Raw genomic sequence first — 13,433 nt, 5'->3', positions numbered from 1 at the left:
GTTCTGCCTATTCGTGGCAAAGTAATAGCAAATTACTTTAAACACCTTTTCAGTGCTTATTCTGTATATATTTGATAATTTCATTGATAAAATAAAAATCAAAAAGATTAACATATCTTTAATCATCTAATATCCGTTATATTATACGTACTTCTGTTCTTTTTTGTTCAATTTGATTTGTTCTGCCATCTTTTATATACTATTGATAACACAAAATGTTTCTCCGTACCAATAGGTAAATGAATAAAGCTCTGTCGATAATGTCGATACTTTAGAATTATCATCAGATTCAATAATCCTTAGTCGGTAATCAAGAAAATGTCTACGTGCCTATTTTAACATTTGAGTAAAGCATGAGAGCAGTTACATTTCATGAGAGCAGTTACATTTCATGAGAGCAGTCACATTTTCGTTTATTGTAGGAAATTCACAGAGTAAAATAAAAAAATAGAGATAATTTAAGACTCACCAGTACACGATGCGATGGAGTATTACAAACCTTGATTCCTAAAACAAAAATGTATTTAAATTATGATAAAGATTTTAAAATAACCTATAATAAATAATTAAAAATAAATAAATGAAAAAATACCCATGATTATTCCGCCAATATAATATGTGGTTGCTCCTCAAATCTCCTCTTTTCTCTTTTTCCTAAGACTGCTTCTTCATGGCACTTATAACACTATAGCACAATAACACTATACACTATAACACAATGATCACTCGCGAAAATCACACGACCGGTTAATACAGCGCGCGACTCACGACATTTGCAAGGCTCTTGCGACGCGTATTTTATCACGTTTTGACGATCGCGCGAAACTTTGCACGGCACGACCGTCGCGTGAATGGTTACATTGTGACAAATGCACGACAGTTTGCACGGCATTACCAATGCATATTTTATTACAAAATACCTATGATTGTTCCGCCATTATAATATATGGTTACTTCTCGAATCTCCTCTTCTCTTTTTTTTCTGAGACCGCTTCTTCATGGCACTTATAACACTATACCACAATAACATCACTATAACACAATAATCACTCGCGAAAATCACACGACCGGTTAATACAGCGTACGACATTTGCAAGGCTCTTGCGGCGTGTATTTTATCACGTCCTGACTATCGCGCGAAACTTTGCACGGCACGACCGTTGCGGTTACATTATGACAAATGCACGATAGTTTGCACGGCATTTCCAATGCGTATTTTATTTCAACATGACGAACACGCGATACTTTTGCACGGCACTCCTGTCACACGGTTTATCGCATTATGACGATCACGCGATACTTTTTACGACATTTCTGATGCGTGTTTTGTTTTGATGAAGAAACAATACGAAAAAGTACGGAGCTACGATTGTTACGATGATAATGAACTCCGCTGTCATGGCTGCGAAAAACCGAAAATCGTGTGGCTATCTTCGCGCGCTACTCTCTATGGTAACGTACATTTATTGTTTCTAACTACACTTTCTCACTACACTTTCCATACTTTTCGCTTTTCTTGCAAGTAATTATCGTCATTTTTATTAGCTTTCATATCTATAAGTAGATAAAATTCTACTGCGGACAAAAAAATTTGCAAAATAATAAAAATGCGGTGGATATTTGCGAGAAAATATTCATAAAATTGATTTACAAATCTATTCATTTATTTCTCAGCTCTACACGCGCGAATCAATGTAAGTACACGCTATTTCAAATCTTCATGCAAAAATTTTTATTTTAATTATAAGCAATGAAGTGTAATTTTACGTAATTATCAAATTATAATATATTTTTCAAACTAAAATTTAACAATTTTTATCAGTGTTTAAAAAGTTTTTTAATTAATTGAGCAAATTAATCGTTATTTTAGAAGAAGCATTAGTATATTTCACGAATAAAGATATTATAAAATTGAATTATGCATTCTGTTTAGGATAAAATACATAAATTTTTAAAATACAAATTATAAAAAAGTACAAGCGCAATAGAGCATGATAAAATAACGATAGCGAAAGCAAATGTCATTTGTATTTGGCGCCCATGTAAAGCGCGCGCAGTGCTAGCCAATTGTGCGCTGTTACGCATGCGCTTCACAATGGCGCGCATTTACGCCGTCGCAGCGACGCGGCGGGCTTGCGATTTGGACTTTAGCTTCGACGTTGCAGCGCAGCGAACGAATCCGATTGGACAGCGTGGCCACGAAGGCCACATCCGGTTGCGAGTGCCGCAGTATTGGTCGATCGCGCGCGACGGCATCAGCAGCAGCGAAGTTGGTCGAATTTCCTATATATATTATTGATAAATAGCTCGCGTCGTTGCCCGTGTGACTTTCCTAGGCGGCGAGAACAGCCGACGGATTGTGCGATCGTACGCGGATCGGTGTTGCCTCCTCGCGTGATAGGCGTTTTCCTGTGCAGCGTCCAAGCGTGCTTGAAAAGAAAGAAGTGTGGTGTCCGCCGTGGGCGACCAACTGCACGTACGACGTACCGTGACGACAGTTACGTGAGAAGAGAGAGAAGGAGAAAGAAAAAGATAGACGGATCGAGCGAGGGAGAGAGGAAGAGAGAGAGAGAGAACGCGCGCGCGTCGCCTCGCAAACGGAGATCGACGGTGGACGAGAGCAGCCGAGCGCGGACGACGGTATTATCGTACGTTGGGTGTGACGGACGTGGTGCGGTCCGGTGTGTGCGATTTCGAAGCAGCGAATCGTGCGGGTGGTATTGTGCACGAGGACTTTGAAGGGCGAGCCCAAGCAGCGTTCCCCGCGAGAGCCTGCGGCGCTATCCCACGAGAGCATGCCGAGCCCGGCCACGAGAGGTGAGAGCGAGTGAGATAGAGATAGGGAGGAAGCGTACGAGTGAGAGAGCGCGAGCGTAGTGTAGAGAGAGAAAGAGAGACGGAGACTGCGCGAGCGAGCAAGAAAGGAAGGAGAGTGTGCGTTGTACCCGTAAATCCGAGGGAAGCTACTACCTTCGAGGCCTGTTTTTTGCTCCGCCATTGTACGTCGCAAAAGACCGAACGGCCGACCGTCGTGGTGGCGGCACGGCGAAGCAAAACCGCTCGTTTTTCCTCGCGTACAATCGGCGGGCGTGTTCCTATGTAGCGTCTCCGCGACGAAGGTATCGTCATCATCGCGGTTCCCGTGCCGCAGCCGTGCGTGCTGCCTGCGTGTCCGCCTTTGTATGTGCGTGTATATGCGGCTCCGCGAGTGCTCTTTGATGCAGCGATATCGCGCTCGATACTCATCGCTGTCGCTGAACGGAGTGCAGGAGTGCGGCGAGTACACGGTGCGCGAGAATAGTGGCCGATTCCTAATAGAGCAATACGTCCGTCCGCTCATTCCGCGTATTTAGCGCACACAGCGGCGCGAAACGAGAGAGATCCGCTGTGCTTCTTGTGTTTTACGAGTTTTTGTGTAGACGTGGAGTCTGTTCATTGTGTGCTTTCCGTTATGAGAGGAATTTGTTCCTCTAATTACGTGGCGCTCGCTCGTTCATGCATGTGGTATCGCCCTGGAGAGATCGAGCCGGTCGCTTTACATCCGCGAGAATTTTCATCTTTCTCCCTCGTAACTGCTATTGGTATTCGCGCGAAAAGTAATAATAATATATATCGAGCCGGTTTTACTGCAATATATTGGACAACCGCGTGCAATATATATATATATATATCACATCGGTACACGAAATCCGTGCGGCGCATTATGCAACAGACGCCGCGCGCTCTCAGCGTGCGGCCGACGGCGAGGAGGAAGCGCGCGGCTCTCGTCGTTTTCTCGCGGCTTCGTCTCGCACTCTGTTTTTGTTAACTGTTCTTCCGTCGCGCCTGTGCACGTATTCGCCGCCGTTGTCCGCCGCGAGCGTATCACGTGGTAATGCGTCAGACCGTGTGCCGCTGCTTTAATTTACTTGTGTTACAAATGCATCGCGTAACAGTGTTGTATACGTGTGTCTGTATCGTCCGCCGCGCGGTGCGGTAATTACGACACGTCGCGCCGGGTCGCGCCGTGCGCACTTGCGCCGACCGGAAAGCGTGTATCCCTACGAGCGAAGGAAAATTCACACCCTCGGGAGAGCAGCTCTGCTTAGGCTCCCTTCTCCTTCCACATCTCGCCCGCATCCTTTCGCCGACTTCCCTCGCCTTTTGCTCCAGCGCCTCCCTCTCTTTCCGTTTTTCCGACTTTCTTCCGTATTTCCAACCGACACTGCCGGCGACGTTCCTCTCCCTCTGAACCCTTTTTTCTGTGTATTCACTCCCAATTCTCATCCCGGTTGCGGTTTCCCTCCCCCCCTTTTCTTCCCCAAAGCTGCCGTCTCTCTTTGTTTCTCTGTTGCTCTCTGTCTCGATCAACAATACGCATGATTGCCCCGTCACGAAGAAATATCGGCCTGCTTCCGGCGCGATTACATACGCCACACTTTGTGTTGCGATTTTTCTCCCTACCATTTAGAGCATGATTTGTCATTTCTTTCTAAACGAAGTTCGTTCATAGATATTCTAATTTCCTGGTGGAAATTTCAACGAAAGCCAATGTTGAAACAATATTTGATTTTAATTATACAAACAATATGTAATTTGAATTCGTTGGAAATCTAATGAAATCTGAAAAACTAATCCAGTCTTATGGACCTCGACAATATCGTTATGTTTGCTTAAAAATTATTTCAAGGCTTCTATTCATCTTTTAACTTTTCACTTTCTATGAACGGTTTGCTTTATAGAATTTGTGACAAATTTGTATTTAAATTACTGTTTATTTATATTGCTTTTTTGGATAAAATTATTTGTTGGAAATTTTATCAGACCAGCTTAATAAAAAAAAGAAAATTTTATTAAAGCATTGAAAAGTAAAGAATATTTAGCTTGACTGATAATAGGTTAAAAGCTGAAGTACGTACTACAGCTCTATATTGATAGTGGAATATTTTGATAAGAGAGGGAAGGAGGATAAGGAAGGAAATTGATTGATAAGAAACGTAATTTTGGATCAGATTTTTGCGATTCGAAATTTGAAAAATATTTATTCAAACGCATTGGATTTTACGCTTCTATTATATTGATTAAATTTTTGTTGTTCGTGACACTACAAGTTATTATGAATTATTTATAGATATTGGATACAAATATATTGAGTATTTCAAAGAACACCCGTGTCGTCTGCTCTCAATTGTTCTCTAATAATTGTGTCGATCTTATTTTATTTTTTAATCGAGCCTTGCAAATTTTGCGTATTCGCAGTACGAGATTACGTCGATCCGATTACGTTTATTGAGCAATACTGTTCATGGTAGAGTCATCGTAAATATAAAAAAAAAGTTATATGAAATTGTAAGGAGAAAGCGGAGCATACTTTGTAATTGCAGAAAATCAGTCATGTCGAGTAATCTGTGACAAAGAATACTATTTTAATATACATTCTAAATAATACAATAAATACGAGAAGAAGAAAGTTTTTTTGCAAACATGAAACATACATAAAATCAAATACAATTTTCTGATTAGTGATATATACAAGATCATAAGAATCATCTGATAAGATAACAACGTTTACAAATTGAACATTGAAACGCTTGTTATGTTGCTGAATTAGAAATATGATAATTGTACAATTTGGAAATATAGTTACGAAATTTATTTTGTGCATTATTCATCGTCTAGAGATTTACACAAGTTTGGATATTTATAGTTCTCACGTAAAAAAATTTATGTAAATGTGAAATACAACTTTTCGAAGCAGTATTGGACTTACTTGGAATTAATTCCAAAAATATATGTAATATATATATGACAAACGAAAATTGCCGGTACCTTCGCGATTAAGATAAATCAGATCTGCACTAGTCCGACTCAGGCACGAGTACTCGACCGTGAAATGCTTTCCTGGAATTAAGCTAATGATCGTAGTTTGCAGCTTTCGCTGCTGTAGAAGCGCGCGTCTTTTGCGAATGCGCGCAAGACGTTTGAACCGAGTGTTACTTTTTCTTCTTTCTTTTTCAGGGCACACTTGCAGAACAGCGGTATGCAGAATGTGATGCATCAGATAACTCTAGTCTCGATGCGCTCGGGAATATTTTAATAACAACCACGCCGTCGTCAACTGCGAGCAGTAAAAGTTTGCTGCAAATTTATTGCGGTGTCAAAGTCCAATTTTGGAAAAATAATCTGGGAGAACAATCATCCTAAAATCGAATAGTATCCCTCCAACAGAGGTGTCTGAAAGATTTTCATTTATGTTGGAAAAAAATACGTTCGGATACATCTAACGAGACGTCAAGTATGCTACAATTCCTGAAACGTGAAAACAAAGTAAGTAACATTCGTATTTAGCAATTTCATGCTGGTACTTTAGAATCAAGTCTATTGCGAGTTCATACTTGAGCATTGCTCGGTCACAGTTATCTATGTAGCTTGAAAAATGTTATGTAATTTTGCGTAACACATAGATAACCTCGTTTGAGTGCGCGTTGATTAAAGGGCTTAGCACTATTAAATTTTTCTTGATTCCTTTATCGAAGATTTGTAGCTTAATTTTGCGTTAAAAAGTAATATTATTAATTCGATTTTATTCTTGAAATTTTTGCTGTAGTAACGAAATATGCAATAATAGAAATGGATAAACACTGAGCACAGTGTAAATATTTTGATTTTTTTCTTCAGGAAACCAATATCGTGTTGTGATAACAATGAAGATCGATGATGGATAACATGGGAAAGACTGTGGAAACGACTTAATTATATAGCCATGGAGGATGGCAAGCCAATAATAAACTGTTTATTAGAGTAAGACAGAAACACAGTGAGGACAAAGAGTTCTAAGTCGAATAGTGAGCGGTAAAGGAGGCAGGACAGAGCCGTAGTAATGGATGAATGGGAGTGAGCGCGGCGCACGGGGAGTGCAGGAGCGGCGGGCGCGCACGTTGCGGCACGTCGTGGGAGCCTCTGGATGTGGAGGCCGCGGCACTGGCAACGTCAGTGGCAGTGATGGCCCCTGCTCTGACGGAAGGCGGTCCTCAAAAGCCTGAAAACTTGCTCCCTACCCTACCAGCCGCCAGTGGCTTTCTGTCCGCCGAACAGGCCACGCAAGTGTGCCAGAATCGTGAGATCCTGACTAAGTTCGTGGTGCCAGCAAACGTGCAACCGTCGAAGATCGACGAGCAGTGCTTGCGCGGTATCTCGAAGGACCTGATACGCGATGTCATTAACTCCAAGTACGCCAACGACCTCGACTCGCTGTCCGCGTTCGCGAGTGCGTCCGATTTGATCGGATCGAAGAACGGTGTAGCGGACTTGCAACAGCAGGCGACGGCAGCGGCGAAGGTGGACTTTGAGCAGCCGGTTACGCTGCCGGACGCCGATCACGCCGAAGGGAAGGTGATCGACTTTATAATGAACGACCCATCTATGGGTGATCAAACGAACAACATGGGTTTCTTGAAATCGAGCGCGGACTTATCGCTGGTGGCTACTGAGACTGAAGCGGGAGACAATAAGAATCTAGATGTCGATCAGATCATGGCCTTCGGCACCGACATCACCGCTGAGCAATGCAACATGGCGAATGTCGCCGATATCGGGCACAATGTGGAAGAGATCTTGCAGGTTATTAAATCGATCGAAGGCGAGGAGAGCGCCGAGAACATTTCCACAGGCGGCGGCGAGCCGGTGCAAGGCACTGTCGATGGCGTGGAAATGTTCGCCATGCCCGAGGAAGGATTCGCGTCCTTCGAACGGGATTTACTTAACGACATGGACGTAATGAGTCTTTGTAATGAGAATATGAATATCTCGGTGGACACGGTGGACCAACAGAAGTCGAACAGCTTGAGATTACAACAGGACATTGTGGCGCAGAAGCAGTTCGAGAGCGAGAGGAAATGCGCATTTTTATTGAGAAGACTGAGGAAGCTCCAAGCTAGACTAATGGGCAAACACGTGGCGGAGGAGAATACTGGTGTTCTCGAGTTGGCTCATCGCGGAGTAAAGAAGTATTTTTTGCAGGAATTGGTCAATACGGGTTCGAAATCTAATGTGAGAAACTTTCCTGAGATTAGCGGCAGTTTAGATTCGTTTCTACAGAAAATTGAAAAAATGTGTGTTGCCCAGAGTAACAGTGTGAATCGTCAAAGAGTGTGTTGTCGTTACTTCGGTGGAGGATCGCGTGATAATGCGAATGGTACTTCGTCCGGGAATAATGGCAATCGCCAGCCGGTGTTCGGTACCCCGCAGGTTAAACTAAACGGTGAAGAAGTGGAAAGTGTGGCTGGAGCTTTGTCTACACAATTGCACGTTGTAGAATCCAACTTGGATTCGGACTGTACAGCATCGAGCAGTGGTGGAGAAAGTTGCGACGAGCTGCAGACATTTAACAACATACATCAGCAGAATCTGCCCATGTAAGTGTTTTGTATTTAACAAGAAATTATTTATTAGTATTAAGCATGTATATATATATATATTCATATTCTTTGTCTTTATTATTTTATGCAATTTTTCGATTTATATTTATTTAAAAAATTTATTTTAAATAAAACTATTTATTACGAAAAACATATTTAAAGTAAACATTTTATTTAAACAATAAAAAGTAAATAATTTCAAATATTTTCCAAAATTGTATAAACATTTTTTTTTTATGTATTTGTTGTGTTGTAATCATGTCAAGCTAATTGAATTTTGTATGATTGTTTTAACGTCATTATTTGAAATAGATAATTTGTATAATATCCTTAATATTAATTTAATTACTATTATTTATGAATGTCATAAATTACGTTAATGTATCAATGTTTGGCATATTTTAAAAGCTACAAGGTAAATTAATTTTTATTTTTCTTTAGAAAAAATTTAATACAATGGTATTAACAATTTAATACCATTTTCAATATTAAGTTTTACCGTAAACAGATTCAAATTTATCTTTAAATTTTTTAAATCTTCAATTTTTTATCGCTTGTAACGCAAGAATTAATAATGCCTCAATATAAAAACAAACGATTGTTTTTTTAAACTTTATATTAAAGTTTTGAAATTTTTGTGTTTGTATAACTTTTGTGTTTGTAAGCAACATATATTATCGCAGTCGAAAGAAAGAGACCGAATATGGTTTATGGCTCGGTTCTATTTCTTTTATTGCTTGTTTATTTACAAAACACTATTTTGAAAATATGTTCACAATAATGTGACATTTTTTTTGGTATTCAGATTTGGTTTAACGCTATATTTTTGTCTGATAAACAATAATAATACGATATTTAATGTATGAAATTTGTATTGAGTAATTCTGTAAAATAATACAGTAATTTCGTATTTAATTTGTTGAATCTGCATCTTTTTCTTAAGGTCTCCGTATTTTCTATAGTTTCTACAGTAACAGACTAGACTTATGAACTAGGTACGACGTATGACCTTTACTTGCGAATTAGTAGGCCAATCGTATTGTTACATTATTTGCACAGATCCAAAAGAGCAGCTTGGAGATATGCACAGGATCGTGCAGGTGTAGCATCACAGTGGACCTGGCTGCAGGCACAAATATCAGATTTAGAGTACAGAATTAGACAGCATAACGAATGGCAACGGCAGATCAGGGCCGCAAAGGGCCTAGTCGTTCTCGAAAATGCGGAAACCGTTAATGGATACAGTGGCGCACTACCAGGTTCTACCGGGCGATACAATTCACCCGAGGGTGAATTACCAGCCAGTAGAACGCGTCCATTTGTATGGAATTATTATAGAAAGCGAAAGCTTTTGACCGTGGACAGGCTACACGAAGTTTCAAAGCGTGCAGCTAAAGCGTCAACAGTGAGATGCAATTGTGATCATGTATTGCCTGCATGTGCTTTATGTACAGGAAGGCTGGATCCAATGCAGCCACAAGAACCAATTGAACAACTTTCTGTACAGGAACGTGTAACACTTGTTGATTCTAGTTATCATCCGGTGCTGTCATTCTCTGATGGTACGTTTACTCATTAATATATAAAAAGTACCTTTATTTCACACGCATATATATATATATATATATATATATGTATATATATATATATAATATATATCATTCTATCATATATATATATATATATTTTGTTAGGATTTGATTAGCGAAAATTTCTTTGACCATATCACTTATATTTTATTTCTTGTAGAAATTGGACATGGAACTCATTTAGATGCTATTATGAAATCAGTGGAGTGGCAGCAGAAAATGTTGAGAGGTAATGTGCGAGTTGCCCGAGCGAAAGATAAAGATAGCAACGAAAGAAGGAATAAAAAGCTTTCTAACAGAACGAAGTATACCGCGCGATTAAAGAAATCATCCTCGACTATTCTTACAGCAAGTATGTATCGCGACTCGTTATCTTACAATTGACCATTTTTGTTTATTAAAAAAAATGAATGAATCATCGTTAAGTTGTTATTTTTCTTCTGTATAAAATGACGTCTCTCCAATTGAAGCAGGAATCAAGAGAAAAATGTTGAAAAACGGGAAAAGAAATAGACTCAGCGAGAGAAGCGTGTCTGGATTAAGCAAGAAAAAAATATCCAAGTTGCCAACTGAGGATGATGAGGATATTAGCGCGCTCTCAAGTTCCAGCAAACACTCATCCCCAGTGCCTTCTCCATTGCAACATGTTACTGCCTCGTCGGAGAAAAATACTGTTAAAGAGAAAAGCTCCAATTCACATGGGTAAGCTATCTACATTTTTGCCAACCTACTTTTCCATTAGTGAGATCACTGTTATTGATTTTGTACGCGAAGCTTTCTACAATTCGGACAGCGAGCTCTTGAAAATATAAAATATAGAGGACAATTGTGTTGCTTATTTATAATATCGTTATCAACTGTAATAGCTTTCATTTCGAAGTTATATTAAACAATTATAATAACAATATTCGTATTTCAGGCGTTTGCGACATAATTCGTATGACATTGACAATATAGTCATCCCCTACAGTGTTGCTGCTTCAACTAGGCCTGAAAAGTTACAATACAAGGAGATTTTAACGCCAAAGTAAGATGTTCAATATTTATTTGAAAAATTTCTAAATAAGCTTAATTTTTAATTAACTTGATTATACAACTCATCGCGATTGTATCTCATATTATGGTATGACTCATTTCTTATTATTAAAGATGGAGATTGTGCGAGGAGCCTATAAAAATGGATGTAAAGAACGGCATCATGCACATGTCTGGCCCGGACAGTGATGTAAGTGAATAACGAGAGCTAATCGCTTGCATACGATAAAAAGCAATTGAGTAAAATGAAATGTGATATTTTTGTAACTATGTTATTCAATAATCATATGATTTTATCAGTTCGAAGACGTGTCGGATGAAACGATCGCTCTGAGGCATGAGCGTAGCGAACGCGAGGAATACAAACGTTTCATGATGTACCTCAACATGCCAAATCAGACGACGCGTATTCGCAGTAATCGTCGTATCGACAGCAGAGCAGACAGTGGTGCGAACACGCCAGGTACGTCGCGTTTAATTCAATATTTCAATGCATTTTTGACATTTTAAAAATAAAATAGATAAGAATAGAGTGAATTGAACTGATTATATCCCAATAGAAAAAGTGTGAATGTTTCTTTCAGATCCTATGTCGCCGCACGCGAGTAGTGACTTTGGTGGAGATGTGATGTCCCCGCTCACGTCTCCACCTGCCACTCCGTCTCAGATGCAGGACACAGAGCCATCGGGTTTAGATTCGCACCGATCGTCTGCTTTACAAAATTCTATACGACGTCGCACCATGCCCGCTTTAAGATTGGGAAAAGACGATACCACAGCCGCATTTACCGAAGATGAAAACGAGGTAGGTAACTTGTATTACTTATACTAAGGCAAAGGGCGGCGGAAAACAGCTCTTTATCCACAAAATTGTGTTTTGTACGATACTTGACAATTTTTCCGACAGATTTTGCCGTATGAGCCAAGAGTATTCCCATTATCTGAAGAAATTTATGACAAGATGTTGGAGGTGATGCCGGACGGACATTGGCAAGCTTCGTCGACATCTTTTTGCTCCAACGACGGAGATAAGGGTGATGTACGTACACTGTACTTATGCTGATACCTCCAACATTGAGTATCTAAGTGAGAAATCTTAATTATATAAAATTGTATGTGGGTGCTAGTACTGACTATTAATATACACTTTGAGCCAACTTTCATGGCTCCTCTCGAGGCTATCTCCGGTAAGCAGTGCCACTTGACGCTTCCTACTTTTATAAAATAATTTTACTTTTCACGCATCTCACACATACACACAGAGTTAGCAAATACGATAAGAAAAAAAAACAAAAAAAAAAAAGATAACGCGTTAAGTTAACGCAATCGTTTGTATAATTTTTCCTGCATTATGGAATCTTTTACACGCGACTCTAGTTTACTCCTTGGTTCGCGCGTTATGAGAGCTTGCAATCTTAAATAGAAAATTTTTTGCAAAGTGACAAATTAATTGAATGTAGGCGCTTCCGGCGACCGTCGTGTGTAATCAAAAAACGCGTTTCTACATTTCTAGGAAGGGGATATGGATTCTCCCGAATCGGATTCGACCGAATCTGCTTGTTGCGATATGGACGGTGAGGATCCCAATGATCCCGAGTGGACAGTAGCTGACGATAGGGACACTGAAAAGGAGAGAATACGTCCGACGGCTAAAAGATAGGATATAAAACTCTTAATAAGTACAGTATGTCTACGTCGTCGTTACTATATGCAGAAGCTACCTGTCAATTGTTATATATACCTGTCGGTCATGTAACATTGCACCTTAAGTTAATGGTATTACGAATCTGTAAAGTGTATTATAAATATAAATTTTATAACTTCAGTCTGCTTAAATTAATGGAAAAACCTTAATTAATTATTATTGCTCTTTTTTTTAAGTATTGCTATTTTGGCCAAAGCATTAGAACTGTACGAATATCATATTACGTTTAGGATGTATAACTTGGATTACTAATTTTCCTGCTCTGTTGCGAATAGATAATATTAATTCCGAAGAAAGTGGAATCTCATGACAGATTGAGTGATTTTGTACAAAACTTGTATTTATGTTACAATCAGCTCTTCACTTTAAATAAAAGTGCCAACTAAAACGTTCTGTAGCACTGTGTACCTTCCAATATTACGTGCTTTTTTCTATTTTGTGAGAAAGAATTACACCACAGCTTGTGTGACGTACTCTACGAAAAGATGTTATAATATTACAACGCTTAAATGTATGCTACAATTTTATTGTTATGTGAAAAACTTATATTTAAATCTTTGTACATATTGTTCGTCATTATATAACTCTTGCACCTAATTTCGCAAATGTCGTAATTTATGTAACAGTCAAAATCAGTTTAAGTATGGATTTTTTTTTAACATTAAGGTTTTTTTTAACATTAAGAATTTGTTTTATTTTTTATATGAC

The 13,433-nt window shown here is 39.3% G+C and overlaps 1 protein-coding gene across 2 annotated transcripts; it reads left to right on the top strand.

Moving 5' to 3' along the window:
* Positions 1-2,210: 2,210 nt before the first annotated feature.
* nsl1 (non-specific lethal 1) lies at positions 2,211-12,845 on the top strand. Of its 2 annotated transcripts, none has more exons than XM_012372790.2 (12): positions 2,211-2,817; positions 5,998-6,306; positions 6,658-8,393; positions 9,456-9,958; positions 10,146-10,337; positions 10,459-10,687; positions 10,905-11,012; positions 11,135-11,210; positions 11,321-11,483; positions 11,605-11,825; positions 11,928-12,059; positions 12,534-12,845. In XM_012372790.2, exons 3-12 carry the CDS (start codon positions 6,868-6,870, stop codon positions 12,678-12,680), a joined length of 3,297 nt encoding a protein of 1,098 aa, XP_012228213.1. In that variant the 5' UTR covers positions 2,211-2,817; positions 5,998-6,306; positions 6,658-6,867; the 3' UTR covers positions 12,681-12,845. The 2 variants fall into 2 exon arrangements, with proteins under 2 accessions (XP_012228213.1, XP_012228210.1); XM_012372787.2 differs by having other exon boundaries at positions 10,456-10,687.
* The last annotated feature ends 588 nt before the right edge of the window (positions 12,846-13,433 follow it).

This window comes from Linepithema humile, chromosome 5 (assembly GCF_040581485.1).
Source record: "Linepithema humile isolate Giens D197 chromosome 5, Lhum_UNIL_v1.0, whole genome shotgun sequence".
In the NCBI taxonomy this organism is placed as follows: domain Eukaryota; kingdom Metazoa; phylum Arthropoda; class Insecta; order Hymenoptera; family Formicidae; genus Linepithema; species Linepithema humile.
Note: the sequence above shows the minus strand (reverse complement) of the source record. Positions and strands in the feature narration are given on the sequence as shown.